The 20,537-nt window shown below is 45.3% G+C and overlaps 1 protein-coding gene across 1 annotated transcript; it reads left to right on the top strand.

Moving 5' to 3' along the window:
• On the top strand, positions 1-20,534 carry arhgef38 (Rho guanine nucleotide exchange factor (GEF) 38). Its single transcript, XM_031814540.1, has 18 exons — positions 1-78; positions 459-521; positions 851-1,008; positions 1,322-1,597; positions 8,848-9,038; positions 9,410-9,527; positions 9,833-9,980; positions 10,101-10,118; positions 10,802-11,001; positions 11,328-11,464; positions 11,747-11,851; positions 12,444-12,566; positions 13,852-14,046; positions 14,390-14,569; positions 14,769-14,903; positions 15,571-15,772; positions 17,823-18,148; positions 19,712-20,534. Exons 3-18 carry the CDS (start codon positions 906-908, stop codon positions 19,892-19,894), a joined length of 2,640 nt encoding a protein of 879 aa, XP_031670400.1. The 5' UTR covers positions 1-78; positions 459-521; positions 851-905; the 3' UTR covers positions 19,895-20,534.
• Positions 20,535-20,537: the final 3 nt, after the last annotated feature.

Here is a 20,537-nt window from a genome sequence, read left to right as displayed (position 1 = left end):
TTTTACCTGGTGCTCTGTGCTCTCGTTTTAATCCCCTATTTACTTTGCTGTCGTTCAGAAGAGATTTGACCTATAAAGGTAAGCTAACCTTGACTTAACCTTGACTTATAAAGGTAAGCTAACTTTTCCCAACCCCCTTTTCATCATTGTTAATATACAGTATGATTAGGACCAGGGTTTTTCCCTGACCAAGTGACCTAACCAGGAAAAACTCTGGGCCCTAGTTATAGCTTGTAGCCCTCCTGGACCCAGTTTAAGCGTTATCGTCAACATTTCTCTTATATGAAGAATATGCTGTATGTTTGTGAACATGTGGATTACGTGCATTCTGTTTTTATCCTTCAATATTTATCTGCCTAAAGTGCAGCATCTGCTGCAATGAATCACTTAATTGACATTTGAACAGACTTTTTTCCCACAGAGACCCACTTGTTGAATTCATGCATCTAATTTTACAGTTGGTGGGAAATAATGATCTCATGAACATGGATGTGGGATTCCTTGAGCTCTCAGAAATAAAGGTTATCTATTGGTTATATATTTGATGTATTTTTGTTGTGTGTTTTCTGAATAGTAAACACCTTTAGATATAGACCCCCAGGTTTTCAAATGGGAAAGAAACAATAACCATCATTTACATTACAAATAAAATGTAGAAATGCTGGCTAATTGTCTTGAAGCATACTGTAACCAATGTAATATCTAGAGTTTTCCATGCATTGTTTAGCTTTGCATGTTGTCCCTTGAGACCCTTCTCTTTAGTAAAACCAAAATAGTACATTTGTTAGTGAAGTGGTCATAGTCCCTCTCTCCTCCACTGCTCCCTTCTTATCCCTCTATCTCCCTCTAGAGATGCAGGTGTTCCCAGGGACGTTGCATTGCACAGCAGTGGAGGGTGCAGGGCCATGAAGTACAGCAGTGGAGGGGGCATGACCACAGAGCTCTCCTGTGACAGATATGGCAGGCAGGAGCCTGGGGGGGAGGGGCCACTGAGCTCTCCTGTGACAGGTATGGCAGGTAGGAGCCTGGGAGGGGGAGGGGCCACAGAGCTCGCCTGTGACAGGTATGGCAGGCAGGAGCCTGGGAGGGGGAGGGGCCACAGAGCTCTCCTGTGACAGGTAAGGTAAGGCAGGTGCCTGGGAGAGGGAGGGGCCACAGAGCTCTCCTGTGACAGGTATGGCAGGGCAGGTGCCTGGGAGAGGGAGGGGCCACAGTACCTGTGTGGCGTTGGCAGTAGTGCAGTACAGTACACCTGTTGCACTTCTCAGGCTCTCTCTTCCTCCGTCCCTCTCTCCCTCTCTCTTTCTCCCTGGCTGGACAGAGAGCACGGGGGGAGAAGAAGAGGGCTTCTTGATCAAAATGGATCCCAAAGAGGAGGCCAACAACGGCAGTGAGAAAGAGAAGGAAAAAGAGAAAGTGGTCAAGAGGAGAACCAGGCCTAACTTCCTGCGCTACATGCACTTGGAGAGGAGGAAGACGGACACCATCGTGGTGGCCAACGATGACACCGCCGCCGACATTAAAGGTGACATCAACCTTGGGACCCTGGTGCGGAGGAGTCAGTCGGACAAAACGGAGTACAGTGCCAAACTTAAAGGTAATTGGATCCCCTGAGGTCATAACTATGGAAACTAGGTTAGCTATAGCTCAGGTTTTAACATCTCATAGCTTCCTGTTGACTTGGACGATAGAAAGTTCTCCTCCTAAGTGCTTTGTAAAAGAAAAGGTGACACTTTACTTGGATATTCCATCTGTAGATGGATACTCAACAAACTACCAATAGACTACTAGTAAGACGTCAACAGCATGTCTGTTGACTTTCAACAGGGAAGCATTTATAGACGTTCAGCAAATCAACCGTAGCGCCATAGATTCCAGAGGTGGACGTGTGACTCGAGGGTGAAAGCCAGATAGACGAAGGGCACTGTAGCTATGGATGCTTCTGCCGAGCACCTGTTGTGTTGTTATGTGACTGAGGGAGCACCAAGCTATTCCCGCAGGGATGAGGTCACATATGCAAACCGTGCTCCAACCGAGCCACAGTAGCCTTACAGCACGGAAGAGTGGCTATACTGTAGCTACAGGCCCAGTATTAAACCGGATAAGTAAACCTAGTATGAGTGAACTACAACAGGGCTTCTATCACTGACTGAAACATTTAATTATTAAACCAGTGTGTGGTCTCTGGGACTTTAAAGGGGAAGTGTGAACATCCAGATATATGGACACGTGTCAACACCAGTGTTACTACTGTGCTACTACAGCCTGAACAATGTCAAGGTGGCTGTCACGACATGGTCAGCCTTGAGGTTCTCTAAAGTCAAATTCTTATACATTTATCATAAGATTGTTTTTATTTTAACACAATCTGTGCTCAAAATTGAACTAAAGTATCGTTACTGGTCGTCATAATGGCTAACATAGCTAGATACACTCCTGACCTGCAAACCAATATTTCATTTCAGAATTGGTTCAAATTAAGTTACGGTCAGGGTTAAGGTCAGGGTTAAGGTCAGGGTTAAGGTCATGGTTCTTTCTTCATTTGTCATTTTGCAGGTAAGCAGTGTCCTTTTAGCCTCTCTCACTTTTTCCAGACAGTCAGTGTGTCTCATCAGCAAAAACTCACCTCACCTGTCCTTCCTCTACTACATTACATCAGGTGTTGTCACGCACTTGGAATGTAGACCTTCAGGCGCAGGTTGACGTTTGTTGGGATGAATCTTGTCTTGGAGACAGGGCTGCAAAATTGACTATATATTGTAAAAATTCTTGAAATGTAAAGCAGCTTATTTTAAGGTTAGGGTTAATCATAGCGTTAGCAGTGTGGTTAGGGGTAGGTTTAAAATAAGATTTTACAACTTTGTGGCTGTGCCAGCTAATGATTACCCTGCAGAGCTGCCTCCAGTACATGAGTCATCCTAATAAATGCCAACCAGCCAAGTAGTCACTGGATGCCTTACAGAAAATACGAGGTTAACTATGTAGAGATTCTTGTGCCACTAGTTCTGTAGGTTTACTCAACAAGGGAACAATGGTCACCTACACTCCTGCTAATGTCAATTAGGGGCATTAGTTTACTCAATTAAACAATACCGTCAATCTCCCATCTAACCATCTAAAGAGCCATTTAAACTATTTTGTATTATAATGACGTGCTGAATAGGACACACTTTACCTCTCAGCTTCTCAACCTCTCACCTGAAACACCGACACATCCTATTCACTCTATAGTGGACTACTGTTGACCTGAAACACCGACACATCCTATTCACTCTATAGTGGACTACTGTTGACCTGAAACACCGACACATCCTATTCACTCTATAGTGGACTACTGTTGACCTGAAACACAGACACATCCTATTCACTCTATAGTGGACTACTGTTGACCTGAAACACAGACACATCCTGTTCACTCTATAGTGGACTACTGTTGACCTGAAAGACCGACACATCCTATTCACTCTATAGTGGACTACTGTTGACCTGAAAGACCGACACATCCTATTCACTCTATAGTGGACTACTGTTGACCTGAAACACCGACACATCCTATTCACTCTATAGTGGACTACTGTTGACCTGAAACACCGACACATCCTATTCACTCTATAGTGGACTACTGTTGACCTGAAACACCGACACATCCTATTCACTCTATAGTGGACTACTGTTGACCTGAAACACCGACACATCCTATTAACTCTATAGTGGACTACTGTTGACCTGAAACACCGACACATCCTATTCACTCTATAGTGGACTACTGTTGACCAGCCCCCGTAGGGATCCAGCGCCAGTAGGGATCCAGCGCCCATAGGGATCCAGCCCCCGTAGGGATCTGGTCAAAAGTAGTGAACAGAGTGGGATGTAGGACACTCCTTGTCCTGTCAGCACATCCACTGTTTACCTGAAACACAGGCACTCGTTGCCTATCACCACTTTCTGTTTTCTTGACTTGTGCCCAAGGACAAGCGTCACAACTCAGTTCTCAAACAGCTGATTGTTTTCAGTAAACTGATCGTCACCGCCACCGCCCACTTTAAAGGGTTTCTCCATCACGCTAAACAAGCTGCCTTGAGTATAAGTGTACAGGTACATTGCAAATATTGACATAATGGTGGCGTCACATGGGGAAGTGTGCGAGTTGTTCCTGAACACTGAGTTCTCCTCTATCATTCTGTCTGCTGTGAAACAGGTTGATCAAGCCTGGCCTCAAGGTCCATAGCAACCAGAAGTTATGGTCAGTCACAAAGCGTTACCACCCTGATATGATATTGCACACTGGCTAGTGTCATACAGTAATTCACCTCCTCAGTTTATAGTGAGTTATTGAAAGCTGTGAACAGTCATCCACTACTAAGTATCTAAATATTCATAAGACAAACTGGTCAATTGGTATGCATGACATGTGTGTGTGTCTTTGTGTGTGTATGTGTGTGTTGTGTGTTTGTGCGTGTGTGTTGTGTTGTGTGTGCGTGCGTGCGTACGTGCATGTGTGTGTGTATGTGTGTGTGTGTGTGTGAATTGGCCTCAACAAGGGCCTTTTGTGTCTTGTTATTGCATCAGATAGTGTGTCCGTACTACGGGGTACAAATAGCCCCTATCAACCTAGCTACTGTCCTCAGGCCCAGCTCTCACATGTGGGCCATTAAGAGAGATGACTGGAGCCAAGCACAACTCAGTGAGGTATCCTATACAAACCGCAGCTAAACCCAGAGCCAGTGGTTTAATAACTGCACCAGCTGTTAGCATTGGCCCTTTTGCCCTTCCTCTGAGGCTCCACCTCTATTCCCCTAATGGACTTGAACTCAGTCCTTTCTTCAATGACATTCTCAATCCTATTGTATTCTGCAATGGGGAGACTGGGGGCATCTAACGTGTCATTTTTCCTTGTGGCGTTACGTGATCCGTCAGGGTTCTTGTGTGTCAAGGCCTTCCGTACGTTAGATCGTTTTCAATAGCCAAGCCTGGTGTTCTCTTTCATGGGAACCCCTGCGCCTGCAACCACACCAGCATAATACAGTAGCATAATGGTGGCTAATGGGACAACATAGACTATTACATTATGGCTCTATCAAACACTGACCCATGATATGACTATATTGTGATAGAAGTGCTTAATTTAACAACATGCTGGTCCTCTTTTGTGGACCTGTTTTATTTCAATAACTCAGGTCTTACCCAGGCAGGGAGCTAGGCTAGAAGGTCTCAGGTCTTACCCAGGCAGGGAGCTAGGCTAGAAGGTCTCAGGTCTTACCCAGGCAGGGAGCTAGGCTAGAAGGTCTCAGGTCTTACCCAGGCAGGGAGCTAGGCTAGAAGGTCTCAGGTCTTACCCAGGCAGGGAGCTAGGCTAGAAGGTCTCAGGTCTTACCCAGGCAGGGAGCTAGGCTAGAAGGTCTCAGGTCTTACCCAGGCAGGGAGCTAGGATAGAAGGTCTCAGGTCTTACCCAGGCAGGGAGCTAGGCTAGAAGGTCTCAGGTCTTACCCAGGCAGGGAGCTAGGCTAGAAGGTCTCAGGTCTTACCCAGGCAGGGAGCTAGGCTAGAAGGTCTCAGGTCTTACCCAGGCAGGGAGCTAGGCTAGAAGGTCTCAGGTCTTACCCAGGCAGGGAGCTAGGCTAGAAGGTCTCAGGTCTTACCCAGGCAGGGAGCTAGGCTAGAAGGTCTCAGGTCTTACCCAGGCAGGGAGCTAGGCTAGAAGGTCTCAGGTCTTACCCAGGCAGGGAGCTAGGCTAGAAGGTCTCAGGTCTTACCCAGGCAGGGAGCTAGGCTAGAAGGTCTCAGGTCTTACCCAGGCAGGGAGCTAGGCTAGGAGGTCTCAGGTCTTACCCAGGCAGGGAGCTAGGCTAGGAGGTCTCAGGTCTTACCCAGGCAGGGAGCTAGGCTAGAAGGTCTCAGGTCTTACCCAGGCAGGGAGCTAGGCTAGAAGGTCTCAGGTCTTACCCAGGCAGGGAGCTAGGCTAGAAGGTCTCAGGTCTTACCCAGGCAGGGAGCTAGGCTACAAGGTCTCAGGTCTTACCCAGGCAGGGAGCTAGGCTACAAGGTCTCAGGTCTTACCCAGGCAGGGAGCTAGGCTAGAAGGTCTCAGGTCTTACCCAGGCAGGGAGCTAGGCTAGAACATCTCAGGTCTTACCCAGGCAGGGAGCTAGGCTAGAAGGGCTCAGGTCTTACCCAGGCAGGGAGCTAGGCTAGAAGGTCTCAGGTCTTACCCAGGCAGGGAGCTAGGCTAGAAGGTCTCAGGTCTTACCCAGGCAGGGAGCTAGGCTAGAAGGTCTCAGGTCTTACCCATGCAGTGACCTAGGCTAGAAGGTCTCAGGTCTTACCCAGGCAGGGAGCTAGGCTAGAAGGTCTCAGGTCTTACCCAGGAAGGGAGCTAGGTTAGAAGGTCTCAGGTCTTACCCAGGCAGGGAGCTAGGCTAGAAGGTCTCAGGTCTTACCCAGGCAGGGAGCTAGGCTAGAAGGTCTCAGGTCTTACCCAGGCAGGGAGCTAGGCTAGAAGGTCTCAGGTCTTACCCAGGCAGGGAGCTAGGCTAGAAGGTCTCAGGTCTTACCCAGGCAGGGAGCTAGGCTAGAAGGTCTCAGGTCTTACCCAGGCAGGGAGCTAGGCTAGAAGGTACTCAGCCCTGCCACTGAATCTGCACTTTCTTGTCACTTGCAGCAGAGTCTCTTGAATAGCCATTATATTGTATTTAATATGTTATGTTGTAATGTGACATACGTTTTATTCACATTTATTTAAATTTGAACCCTTTTTTAAATGAATTAACATGCTTCTCTTTTACGTGATGTCAAGTCATTTGAATTGCTACAGCAATTTTTATTTGACATTATTGAACCTTTATTTAATTAGGCAAGTCAATTAAGAACAAATTCTTATTTACAATGACAGCCTAGGAACAGTGGGTTAACTGCCTTGTTCAGGGGCAGAAAAACAGATTTGTACCCTGTCAGCTCGGGGATTTGATCTAGCAGCCTTTCGGTTACTGGCCCAACACTCTAACCACTAGGCTACCTGCCTCCCCAAAATATAGAAATTGACCATCATTCTTTTAGGGAGAATTATAAGGTATTATATTTTTTAGGAGGGGCCTTTGAAACCTGATAGCCAGGAGGGGTGAAGGTGTCGATTTAGCTTTTTGCAGCTTTAGAGGGCTTGACATGGCATTTGTCTTTTCTCCTGCCCTTCCAAGGACATGACACCATCATATCCTCATTCCACCTCTCTGTGAAAAATGGTCAAATAGCTCTCCAATGTCAAAGATTTTGAATGTTCCGTTTTAGTACTGCATGTATACATGTGAATACCAGGGTTGTGTTGACATGAATGCACTGGTAGGAGTGTGAGACTGAGAAGTGGGGAAGAGGTGGGAGGGGTGTGTTGTGAGGGTGCTGGGTGTGTAATGTGTACGCATATGCATGTATGAGTGTGGTGTGGTGTGTGGGTGTTTGTGCGTCAGATTTTTGTTGACTGTCTTGATGTGTGCTGGGGGTGGGGTTGGTTTGTGTAGCGGGATGGTGTGTGTGTGTGTGCGCGTGTGTGTGTGTCAGGTGCATCCCCCCCAGCTGGAGCAGATGGAATGCCTGCACACGCCGTGGCATTACATCAGCGAGACAATTAGTTCAGTAACCTGACACAGCTCTCTCTTCTTCCTTCAACTCTGTCTCTTTCTCTGTCGCTGTCTCTCTCTCTCCATCTCTCTTCTCTCTCTCTCTTTCCACACACACTCTCTCTTTTCCTCTCTCTCTCCCCTCTTTTTCTCTTCCCTCTCTCTCTCTCCCTCCCTCCCTCCCTCCCTCCCTCCTCCATCCCTCCCTCCCTCCCTCCCTCCCTCCCTCCCTCCCTCCCTCCCTCCCTCCCTCCCTCCCTCCCTCCCTCCCTCCCTCCCTCCCTCCCTCTCAATCTCTCTCTCTTCCTCCCTCTCAATCTCTCTTCCTCCCTCTCAATCTCTCACCCTCCCTCTCTATCTCTCTCTCCCTCCCTCTCAATCTCCCTCTCAATCTCTCTCCCTCCCTCTCTATCTCTCTCCCCCCCTCTCTATCTCTCTCCCGGAGAGGGGGAAGTGGTGTGTTGAGGTCGATTAGGCAGCAGACCCGGAAAGGAAACATTCCTCTTCACACACACACACACACACACACACACACACACACACACACACACACACACACACACACACACACACACACTCTCCTCACCCGCCATGCAAAGCACTGCCAGCTAGGGACTGATTAGGGGGAGCAGGGCGATAAAAAAAGAGAGAAAAGAGAAGGATGAAAAAAGAGGAGATGAACCTGACAGGCATGCTAATGGGGCTGGTCGGTGTTCAGTCAAAGCAATTAGATCAGCGTGAAACACTGGCAGAGGGTTGGGAGGTTTGGGAGGGTTGAAGTCAGGCCACGGTGTTGGGAGAGATGGATGTTTTCTCATGCATTACATACCATGCCCATGTATGTAAATACAACTTCATGCAGAGGGCTCTTGTACATGTGTGCTCTCTCTTTACTTTAGATCTTTTGATACGGCCCCTTTTTAAACAGATCTCACATTTTAATTGATGTGTAGATATATGATGTGTAGTTAACGCGTTTATTGTGTCAATGATCATGTCATATCTCAACATGTTATTGTGTTATGTCATATTTTGTACATTATCTGCTCAGACAGAGACTATCCAATGGGCACACATTGGTTGAATCAACGTTGTTTCCACGTCATTTCATTGAAATTACATTGAAGCAACATAGACTAGACATTCAATTGACTTCTGTGCCCAGTGGGTATATTCCGCATAGAAGAAAACCGTGCCATCCAACACACATCCTAAACTTATCCCTGTGCCTGCCTTAAGAGAAAATGGCGCCCCTGTCCCCCCTGTCGTCGATCCTGGCCTCCCCGGCCCTCGACCCCGCGGAGGTCCGCCTGAGGAAGATGAGCCGCAGGTCAAAGGTCATCCAGGAGCTGGTGCAGACGGAGAGGGACTTCCTCACCGACCTGGAGCTCTGCATCAGAGAGGTGGTCAAGCCCCTCAGAGACAGACAGGTAACGAGGAAGCAGACAGAGTACTCAGTGGGTGATATCATCTGCTTACAGAGATACAGAGGGGTGGTTACCTTGTGTTACCTTGCTTGGTAGTGAATGTTGTATTGTTCGTTGTTCAGGCAGAGTTGGTTTATGGAGTGATTTTCAAAAGACGATGCATGGTGTTTGAACTACACACAGCCCACTTCTGACACCAGTGTAGCGAATATCAGGCGTGTGCTCTACCCAAGATAGCCACTGCCCCAATAGGGATATCTACACTTGGGGGAGATCATGCTAGGCTAACATAGGCTATAGGGTTTTTACAGAACGTTGAAGTGTATGGATGACTGGCTATGTGTCTTAAGGTCTCTCTCTGTGTGTGTCTCCAGGTGGTGGACGTGGATCGTCTGTTTACTAACATGGAGACAGTGTGTGAGGTGTCGGCCGCGCTGCTCCACCGGCTGCAGGAGGCCACAGCTGAGCCCGACCCTGAGGCACTAGTCATAGGTAGGTGACCTCTGACCTCTGTTTAACCTCAGTCACCTGAGTCGTGTTCATAAAGGAAACTTAGTGAATAAAATGGATTGAAACAGGGAGGGGACTACCTGGACTTACCTGGTCAAGTAAGAAAGGTAAATTCTCGTTTTCAAAACAAAACAAAAAAAACATTTCCATTGAGTGACCTAATGAACATGACCCTTGTTTTGACCATACTGCCATTATAATATGCCACATTTCTAAATAAGCCACTCAGGTTGACTGATTTAATACGGGTTAATTCAAATGTATGGCGTTTTGTTTTCCCACCGTAGGGGAAGTGTTCATTCAGGCCAAAGCAGCGCTGGAGGACGTCTATAAAATCTACTGCTATCACCACGACGATGCCAACTCTTTACTCAAGTCCTATGAGAAAGAGGAAGGAATAAAGCAACATTTCATCACCTGTGTGTTATCACTGAAGTGAGTCGCTGCTTGATACTTCCCCCTCATTCATCAATAAAGCATTTCCTCCCAAAGAGGCATTTATACTGTTGGCCATAACTACTTTTATTAAACCAATGACTTTGTGTCTCGTTGCAGGCGGATATACGACCAAGAGTAAGTACACCAGATTTGTATCATCGTTCCTGTAAGAATATTTTTTGAATAATTAACACTATAGTATGAAAATATACCTCCTACCCATATTGATTTTCAGTGGTTTAAATGAGTATTAAGTATAACAATGTTATTACATGTATAATGTAATTGACAGACTAATTACGTGTAACTAACTGTATCATCCTGTGTTATTGTCAGTGTAATGTTATTACATGTATAATGTAATTGACAGACTAATTATGTGTAACTAACTGTATCATCCTGTGTTATTGTCAGTGTAATGTTATTACATGTATAATGTAATTGACAGACTAATTATGTGTAACTAACTGTATCATCCTGTGTTATTGTCAGTGGAATCGTAATAATAATATATGCCATTTAGTAGACACTTTGATCCAAAGCCACTTAGTCATTGGATGCATACATTTAATGCCTGGGTGGCCCCGAGAATCGAACTCACAATCCTGATGTTACAAGTGCCATGCTCTAACATGTTAACTGTTCTAGTATGTGTTATTAACTGTGTAATAATGTGTAACCCAAACAAATCTGCTGGGATTTTTTCCAATTTCCGCGGCAATTTCTGTTGAAAATCGGCAGAATTTTGTGTAAAGCTTTTTTTGCCTCTCTAGTGTCGTCACATTATTATTAACATCAAGCTGTGTGGTGGTCTTCAGGGGGAAACCCAACCTTCTGGACATGGGTTCTCTGCTCATCAAGCCGGTCCAGCGGGTCATGAAGTACCCTCTGCTGCTCGGTGAGCTGTGGCAGGCCACGCCCAGCGACCACCCTGACAACAAGCCCCTCCAGGAGGCTCTGACCGCCGCCAAGATCATCAACGTCAACATCAACGAGTTCAAGAGGAGGAAGGACATCGGTACAGCTCTAAATATGCGATAGTCTGAGATGGAGAAATGTGTGATGAAAATGTGTGGTGAAACTGACATAAATCCTTGTTACATTGAACATTTTATAGAACACAGAACATTGTAGTTAAGATTGGAAGCAATTAAAGTATTGTACTGTATGGCAGTTATTACCATGCTATACATCCCATTACTAAATGTCAGGACCCCTTCAGTGCTTCAACCATAGAGATCCTATTAAGTTATTTTTAACGTTAGTATTCTAATTCCTAATTGTACAGTGTGTCTCCCCGAACTTGGTCTTGTCCTTTACATATGATTCTCTGTCATACTGTAGTGATGAAGTACAAGAGGACCGAGGAGGATGGGGGGACACTCATGGGTAAACTGAACAAGTTCAGCATCCACTCTATCAGGAAGAAGTCTGACAGGCTCACAGGATACCTCAAGATCCTCACAGGTGTGGAGCCACAGGTAAATAACTAGCTGCTACACCTCTCCCACTCTACACTTACTTCTACAATATGAATGTGAGTAAATACACTTCATGTGTTAATGACATAACCACAATTTGGGGACATTTGTGTAAAACCTATTTTTGTCTTGAGGTTATCAATAGAACAAGCTGCCTTCGTTAAAAAGTAAATACTAGTCTAAGGAGCTGGAAAGGTCAATATTATCTGAACCACTGAGTAAACTCCTTCTCTCTCTCTCTCTCTGTCTCTCTCTCTCTCTCTCTCTCTCCCTCCTCTCTAGGTGAGAGATGAGGTGTTCGACAAGGAGGAGAAGCTGTTTAGGAGTCTGGAGAAAGCAGTGAGACAACTAGTCAAGAACGTCCACTGTTACCTGATACACATACAGGTAATCATGTACCAGCCATTGATGGATGTATGGCTTGATGGATGGATGGATTGATTGATGGATGTATGGCTTGATGGATGGATGGATGGCTTGATGGATGGATGGATTGATTGATTGATTGATTGATTGATGGATGGATGGATTGATGGATGGATGGATTGATTGATGGATGTATGGCTTGATGGATGGATGGATGGATGGATTGATTGATGGATGTATGGCTTGATGGATGGATGGATGGCTTGATGGATGGATGATTGATGGATTAATGGATGGATGGATGGATGGATTGATGGATTGATGGATTGATGGATGGGTGGATTGATAAATTGATGGATGGATAGATGGATTGATAAATTGATGGATGGAAAGATGGATTGATGGATTGATTGAATGATGGATTGATGGATTGATGGATTGATAAATGTATAGATGGATTGATTGATGGATTGATGGATGGATTGAAAATGTCCTAATATTTAGAACAAATAAGGTGGTGTAGACAATCTCAATGTTCCAGTGAATAATATTGACATACCGGAGTAATACCCATGGAAAGCAATAGTGACTGTGTCTTTTACATGTTCTGTAGGAGATGGTAGGTGTCGCGGTCCAGAATGCTGCAGACCTGGAGGACATCATGAAGGATCCAGACAAAATAGACACAAACGGTACTCAGCACCTGAAGAACGGCAACAACCCATACAAGCACTTTGTAAGTTTGACTCTACATTTGGATACCCTATTCTCACAGTAAATACAAACTATTTCCTGTCGAGGAGCTGTGTGTTCTTTTTTGACAACTTAACTATTTGTTCCTTTCTTTCGTCTTCCATCTCTCTCAGGCTCTTCTCCTCTCTTCTCTCTCCTGCTTGTCAGCCTGTCTATCCTTTCTTCCGTGGACGCTGTTCACTTGTGGGGCCTGCATGCCCTAGCTGTGCCCTCCTGCGCTTACACGGCTCCCTCTCTCTCTCTACACTCCTCCGTCAGAGTGAGTGAGTGATCTGTCAGTCAACCTTTCGGCTTCCACTCCCGCCTGGTGAAACATTTAATCTCTCCCTCTACCCCTCTAAAACTGCACTCTCCTCACACTCCTCTGTCTCTCTCTCCCGCTTAATGGTTCTCTCCCCCCCATCTCTCTCTTCTGCCGCCTGCCCTCCTTTCTGTGGGGATAGCTCTGTTGCTCATTCCGAGATAACGAGCATTTTGAATAGAGTTCTTTGTGTTACTTGGTGCTCTCAGTGAAGGATGAGGAGCCACTCGAGGGCCCACAGAGACTTTAATGAGCGCTAATAGCTAACAGCGCTAATAGCTCAGTACAGCTCATACAGCAACTAGCCTCTGAAACTGCAACGCACCTGCCCTCTGGGTGGAGAATAAGGGTGCTCTTTTGTATCAACGAGTTTCATTAAGATGCCTTTTGTTACTATTCGAAATAGGCACATCATTATTCGAATTGTGCAAGGCAAGATGTTTTCAGAGGAGATTATACAAACTAAAGTGCAGATGGCAGAACTATTTGCGACAGACCAATTTGTAGGCCATTTCGTGCCTCATTTGATTGATTCCCACAGCCACAATCATATATAATGAGACAAGGGCCTCTATTTTGTAATCTATGCTAAATAAATGCCCTACAGTATTTCAATTCCCTGTATGTTTGTGTGATCTCACACCAAAAACGCAGGTTGATGTTTATTGTCATGAATCTTGCCCTGGAGGCAGACCTGAACGATGTCCGCTAGGTGGGTCGGCTGCAAAGTCAAAATTGGCTATAATGTAAAAATGTATGAAAAATTTTATTGCTTTTTGGTCTTCAAGGTTAGGGTTAGGCATTAGGGTTTGCAGTGTAGTTAAGGTTAGGTTTCAAATCAGATTTTATGACTTTGTGGCTGTGTCAGCTAGTGACCCCTCTGCAGAGCTGTCTCCAGGGCAAGATTCATGTAATGTATGGAAAAACACTCATTCTCCATAATTGCTTCCCTATATGATCCCTTCAGAAAGAGAGGATGGCACATCTGGTCCTGGCACCCCTCTCCTCTCTCCAAGGCATGTTCGCTGCCCCGCAGAAACTCATCCAGAAACGCTACGACAAACTATTGGACTACTGCAGCCGCCTGGAGCGCTCTCCCTCCTCCTCCACGTCTTCTGCCTCTTCTTCTTCCTCCTCTCCATCACCTGTATCCGAGGACCAGGTGAGTTCAACAAGGATTCCGTTTGCAGCGATCATGTTACCTAGCAACAATTTCCGTTAACCTATTAGTATGAACATACCTAAATGTAATATTGAAGCTCATTTTGTAAGGATTATAGCATTTGTAGGGATTATAGGGATTATAGCATTTTAGCGACAATATTAATAATTATGTTATTGAGAGTTTAGTTTATTGGTCTTTCAGTATTATAACAGTTCTCATTAAAAACTGAATTATTTTATCTGTTACAATAAAAAAAAATCATAAATGTTAAATAAATATGCCAATTTCAGAATGCTATAAAGGTCTTTGCTAAAATGTTTAAATCTGTTTGTTTCTACAGGGCCAGGTTGCGGCACGGCGGGACTACGCAGCCCTCAATGCTCAGCTGGTGGAGGAGCTGCAGAGATTCAACATGGCCGCCCATACTATTTTGTCCAACTGTGTCCTCTGCCTGGTGACCCTGCTGAAAGGCCTGATGGACACGGCCTGCCACCACGCACCCTCCATACAGCAACTACCGGTGAGGACGGGAAGGGGGAGTAAGGGAGATTGAGGGATGGAGTGGAGTTTTGTGTGGTGAAATAGAGGGGCGACTTTTATTGAACAGCAATATATTTTGCAGTATGAAAGGGAAAGGATTTGTGGTGTGTTGTGAGTTCATGCAAAATACCACACATTGAAGTATGATAAAGTATGATTAAATGTTTTAATTTGTCCAGGCTCCTTTGTCCAACATCAGTGAAGTCCAAAGCAGCATCATGGAAGAGCTCAACAACCTGACTGTCGTCAAGGACAACGCACAGACTCTAATAGAACGCAAAGTCAGCTTCGAGAAAACAAAGAAAATTTTAGCTGTAAGTTTGGGAAGAAAACATGGTTGAAAGCTGGAAAGACTTGCCTCAATGTATCCCCCATTATTACTACAGTATGTGATAAGCTAAGGTAATTAAAGGCTAGCCTGGTCCCAGATGTGTTTGTGCTGTATAGCTGTTTTCATGCCAATGACATTAGTAGTTGGTAAGACAGCACAAACACATCTTGGAGTATCCTCACTGAGCCAGCTATCTGTGGTAATGCCAGTAGGCTCTAGGTAAAAGCAGCATTACCCCACAGCCTCACCACCTATTCCAGGATTGGCTCCCTTATTTGTTTAATTGAACCAATTAAAAGTCAATTAAAGAACAATGTTGGAGAAGTTATCGGAGCCACCAGACTCTGCCGAGCTCTCTGGGTTGGGATTAAATAGAGCGCTTGGCAACCCCAGCGCTACTCCAGTTATTACTCCCCCAAGACAAACTGTGTGTTTGTGTGTACGTGTGTGTGCGTACTCTTACATGTGCTTGTATCTGAACAGTGCAAGACTCCTCTGGATCGGTTTCGAACCACCTTCCCCTCCTGAGACCCTTCACCACCCACCCCCAACAACCCAATGGGGCTCGTTAGCGATCATTCCCCCACTCCCCCATTGGGACACTGATGACTCGGCTCATATCACCCTAACTCCCTTCTCCCCCTCCACAGGTCCCAGAGATCCAGCGTCAGACAGAGGGCAACAGGGCCAGGCTGCTGGACGAGTATCCAGCTGACAGGCTGTTCCAGCTGAAGAGGAACTGTAACGGGTGTCAGGAGCAGGATGTCAGCCTGCTGGAGGGGGAGCTGGTGGGCTTGCTGGAGGACACAGACCCCCTGGGGAGCCGGGGCCGCTGGCTGGTTGACACGGGCAGTAAGTTCATTATTATAGGTTGGATTATGTGATGTGACGCTCTTGGATCATCCTGTCTCATGTTGCTACAGTGGCTTAGTTATTGGATATGTACCATTCTTGTTAGGGCCGGACGATACCAGTATGGTGATACTCGTTACTGTTGTGGCAAGGAAACAAAAAACAAAGCGGATTTAACTTCTTTAGAAATCAGCTCTAATGTTGGAAACAAACATTATGTTGTCATCCAGTCACATTTATTTATTTGACATGCAGCGGGTTTTTAAAAGGACCAAAGAGTTTGATGCGCGAAGTGTTTTCATTTATGCCATGGAGCAAATATATTACAGATATTGTCGCAGCCCTAATGCCCCCCTAATAGGGGCGGCAGGGTAGCCTAGTGGTTAGAGTGTTGGACTAGTAACCGAAAGGCTGCAAGTTCAAATCCCCAAGCTGACAAGGTACAAATCTGTCGTTCTGCCCAGGCAGTTAACCCACTGTTCCTAGGCCGTCATTGAAAATAAGAATTTGTTCTTAACTGACTTGCCTAGTTAAATAAAGGTAAAAAATAAAATAAAAAGTTTGTTCTGTATGAGAAAATTGTAATTGCACTTTTATCTAAACTAGCTGTGATAGACCGCCCAAATAGAGGATGTTTCATTCACTACTTCAACCGTTAAGGTCTATGTAATGTAGACATAATGCTCTCAGTTTATGTCCGTTGTACAGGTGTCTTTTGCATTATGGGTACTGTAGTACATCATCCTACAGGTCTGATCTACATGACCTAACTCTAGACAAACATCCCCCCTCACTACTGTTGAACTAAACTCCTCGCTCTTCTGTCCTGTGGTGTGTTTTGTAGATAGATACACATCTCACTTCCTGATTACTAACCTACCACAGCTGACAAGTCAGCCAGCCTGCTGGGGAAATTCCCAGAGGCCTCTGACTGTGATGTCACGGTGATACTTGGAACAAACTAACCTCACCGACTCTCTCTGTCTCTCTCACTCTCTAGAGAGTTGCTGCCTCACAACAAGGCCAACTCAAAGAGTTTGTTACCATGTATTTTCCGCACCGCGCGTCATCTAGCACTGAGTGCCTGCCAGTTGTTTGCGGCGAGCCGCCTTTCGCTGTAAGCAGAGTTACTTAGAGTACAAAGCCTCTCCCTGGGGGCATTGAGAAACACAGGCTGAGGAGGAGAAAGGAGCAGCCTGCCGCGCTTCTCTGTACTCCAGAATAACAAGGCTCAAATCAGCCAAGTTTTTGCAAGGAGTTGTAGAAAGGTTTGTGTGTGTGTGTGTGTGTGTGTGTGTGTGTGTGTGTGTGTGTGTGTGTGTGTGTGTGTGTGTGTGTGTGTGTGTGTGTGTGTGTGTGTGTGTGTGTGTGTGTGTGTGTGTGTGTTTCTCAGTACCGACTGCATTCTGAAACTACTTCACAGATTTGTTTCATCCACTGGGACTACTAGTCTTCATAAGAAGCTGTTTATTATATGGTCGATATTAATGCTACCAATGCAGTAAACAAAACTACTATTTCCCATTGCAACAATACGCCCGGTTTAAGGAAACCTTTGTATTATAGGCAGTTTATAGACCGCGCAATCACACAATTCTTTCTTTCATCCTTCATTCGTTGACAGTGACACCGATCTCCCTGTGACTTACCCACAGCACACCCAGTCTCACAAAGAACCCTATTCACATGCAACCCAACCACCTGTGCATTTGTTGAGCCTCTCTGCACCTAGCTCTCTCACAGACTTATTTTTCCCTTATCTTTAACTCTGCATTGTTGACCCGTAAGTAAGCATTTCACTGTTGGTCTACACCTGTTGTCTACATAGCATGTGACAAATAACGTTTGATTTGAATAGCAGCCTATAGTCTTTTCTTTCAAATACTTTGTGAATCAATGGAATAGTTCCTAAAGTGAAAACCCTGCCCATCTGGCACTCCAGGCAGGCTCAAGCCCACATTCATCACAGCACCTAGAAGATTTCAAGTACTACTTGAACCCAGATATGTCTGACAGACACAAACATCCCTCTGTTCTCCTTCTCTCCCAGGTACCCAGGGATACGTGTACTCATCCTTCCTGAAGCAGTACAACCCCAACAGGGATCAGGGTCGACCAGGTCAGGGTACAGGTACAGGGATCACAGAGCCCCAGCAGCCCATCGTGGTGCTGGACGAGGACTTTGACAACCTCAGCCTGTTTGTGTCAGGCAGCGGGAGGAACAACAGCATACGGAGCCGGAGCAGCATACCTAACTTCAGCCTCTACAACACCTCCAGTACCTCGCTTGACAGATGCTCCACCCCGTCCAGCCTACAGGGCGACACAGAGCCAGACATCCACCAGGATGTGGACACAGAGCCAGACAACCAGCAGGTGGGGTAACACTAGGTTAAAGAAGGGTTGTTTTGAACCCTTATGGACCCTACTCTTTATACAGCCTCTGGTCAAAAGTGGTGCACTATGTAGCATTATATATCTTTATATAACGGGTGGTTCTAATGCTGATTGGTTAAATCCACATTCCAGACAGTGTCTAATTCACAAGTTACCACAGGCTAAATCTATGACGTTAAAATACCTATTTACTCTGTTCCATCTGACTGCGCAATCCACTGTGTCATCAGCCCAGCCAGGCAATTTATAAACTTCTATAATATGTGTCTAAGTGACAGGTGCATTATGAAATGGGAGGACCGATCCTGGTTCAGTTGTCAGGGCTCAGGGTAAACAGAGGGCTTAGGTGTGCCTTTCAGTAGGCTTTACATAGTTGACATAACAATCTCAATAGAATGAATAGAACAACACCTCAAAATTGTTTATTTGATATACAGGCCACATTGTAATTTACAAACAATAAAGATTACATTGAAAGCAAAGCACAGGAAATACACAGATCACAAGCTAATATAACAATCTACAAAAAGGAATTAACTAAGCAAGCAATGTATCTTTACTAGCTTATAGAGATGCCTGTAAAGGCCTCGTCAGAGCCGTGGTATGACAGCCGTGGTATGACAGAGTCGTGGTATGAAATATGAGGGTGGTTATTGCACGGAGCAGTAAAAAAGTAAAGTGTGCTGGTTTATAGTGCAGATGATTTGAAAACCCACTCTCTTAGGCCTGTTGGAAGCCTTGGGGTGGGGTGTGTTTGTGCCTGTTAGGTCTGGCTCTGATAGGTTTAGGGTCACACTTCCATCTCGCATAGAGATTATATGGAGTGAATAACATTTATACGACACCAGCGCAGTCACTCAACATTAGTCCCTTTAGCAGCCGCTGGGCAGGCTCTGTTCTTACTATGTCTTGGTTTGCTGCGACCTGGGAGGACGCTTTTGACCTCCATCAGAATATGAGGCGGTTAATATAGATTGTAAATGGATATTGGTGATGGTGGGTTTGGGTTTGGGTTGGGGACGACAGTGGTGATGGGGGTCTGGATCTTCTTTTGATGGACTAACAGTGACACCGACTGGTGAATTAAGGAAATACCACACTGAATTCAGTAGACTGGTACAGCAAATTTTGCCAATGGAATATGCTGTGCTGTCGCAATGAACTAATACCTTGACACGTTTTGGATTTAAAAGTGTCATCAGATTGAATTGCAAATTAATTGAGTAAATAACTGTATGTTGGGGCACTTGACCAATTTGTTTGGGGTCAGATTCTGAGGAACATGAACCAAACATTTTCTCCACGACACCACACAGGTTGGTGGCACCTTAATTGGGGAGAACCGGCTCATTCTAATGACTGGAGCTGAATTAGTGGAATGGTATCAAATACATCAAACACATGGTTTCCAGGTGTTTGATTCCATTCCATTTGCTCTGTTCCAGACGTTATTATGAGCCGTTCTACCCTCATCAGCATCCCGTGTACTGTATGCATGGTACAATAACTGCTCTATGGTGAATGTTCTGTCTGTTTCTCCAGTTTTATGCAGTGTACGGGTTCCAGGCACGCTGCGACCAGGAGCTGACCATGCAGGAGAACCAGCATGTGAGGATCCTCAAGTTCAGCGACCTGGGAGGCAACAAGGACTGGTGGTTGGCCGAGGCCAACGGACAGAAGGGCTACGTCCCAGCCAACTACCTCGGCAAAATGTCATACGCATAAAGGAATGGATTGGGATTAAGAAGGCCCAGTCCCAAATGGACTCCTAGCCTCTACAGGCAGGTTTCCCAGACACAGATTTAGCCTAGTCTTGGACTAAAATGCAATTTTAATAGAGACTCACAAGGACTAGGCCAAATCTCTGTTCAATCTCCTTGTGGAGATTTGAGAGCATTTGATAGTTGTACCGTAGCAACAATGTGGAAATTCCAGCTAGCATATCAGGGTAGATTTATTACCATATCCTATCAAATCTCCACAGGCATAGGGTCGATATGGGATAGGATTTTACTGTAATCTGTCTGTCTATAAAAAAAAATGTATTGACCAGACAATGTAATTATCAAAAGATCATGACTGTTAAGATTATTGCATATATGCGTTTTGCACGAAGAATGGAGCTATCATTGTGCTGAGCACTTAGTATTGCCGCCTGCAGTGTTGATTAATTTATATTGTGAATGTGTGTCGTCCCAATGAAAATAATGATTTATTCTAATATCTAATATATGTCAAGCAAATGTATTTTGAAAGAGATCATGTATTTTAGAGTTATACAATTCCTCCATGTAATGTGTATATTTTAAATCACTCATCAGTGATGAATAAAGAGTCTTTATCAGTGGTGCCTGATCCTGTTCAATTA

The sequence above is a fragment of the Oncorhynchus kisutch genome, unplaced genomic scaffold (genome assembly GCF_002021735.2).
Source record: "Oncorhynchus kisutch isolate 150728-3 unplaced genomic scaffold, Okis_V2 Okis07a-Okis12b_hom, whole genome shotgun sequence".
Taxonomy (NCBI): Eukaryota; Metazoa; Chordata; class Actinopteri; order Salmoniformes; family Salmonidae; genus Oncorhynchus; species Oncorhynchus kisutch.
Note: the sequence above shows the minus strand (reverse complement) of the source record. Positions and strands in the feature narration are given on the sequence as shown.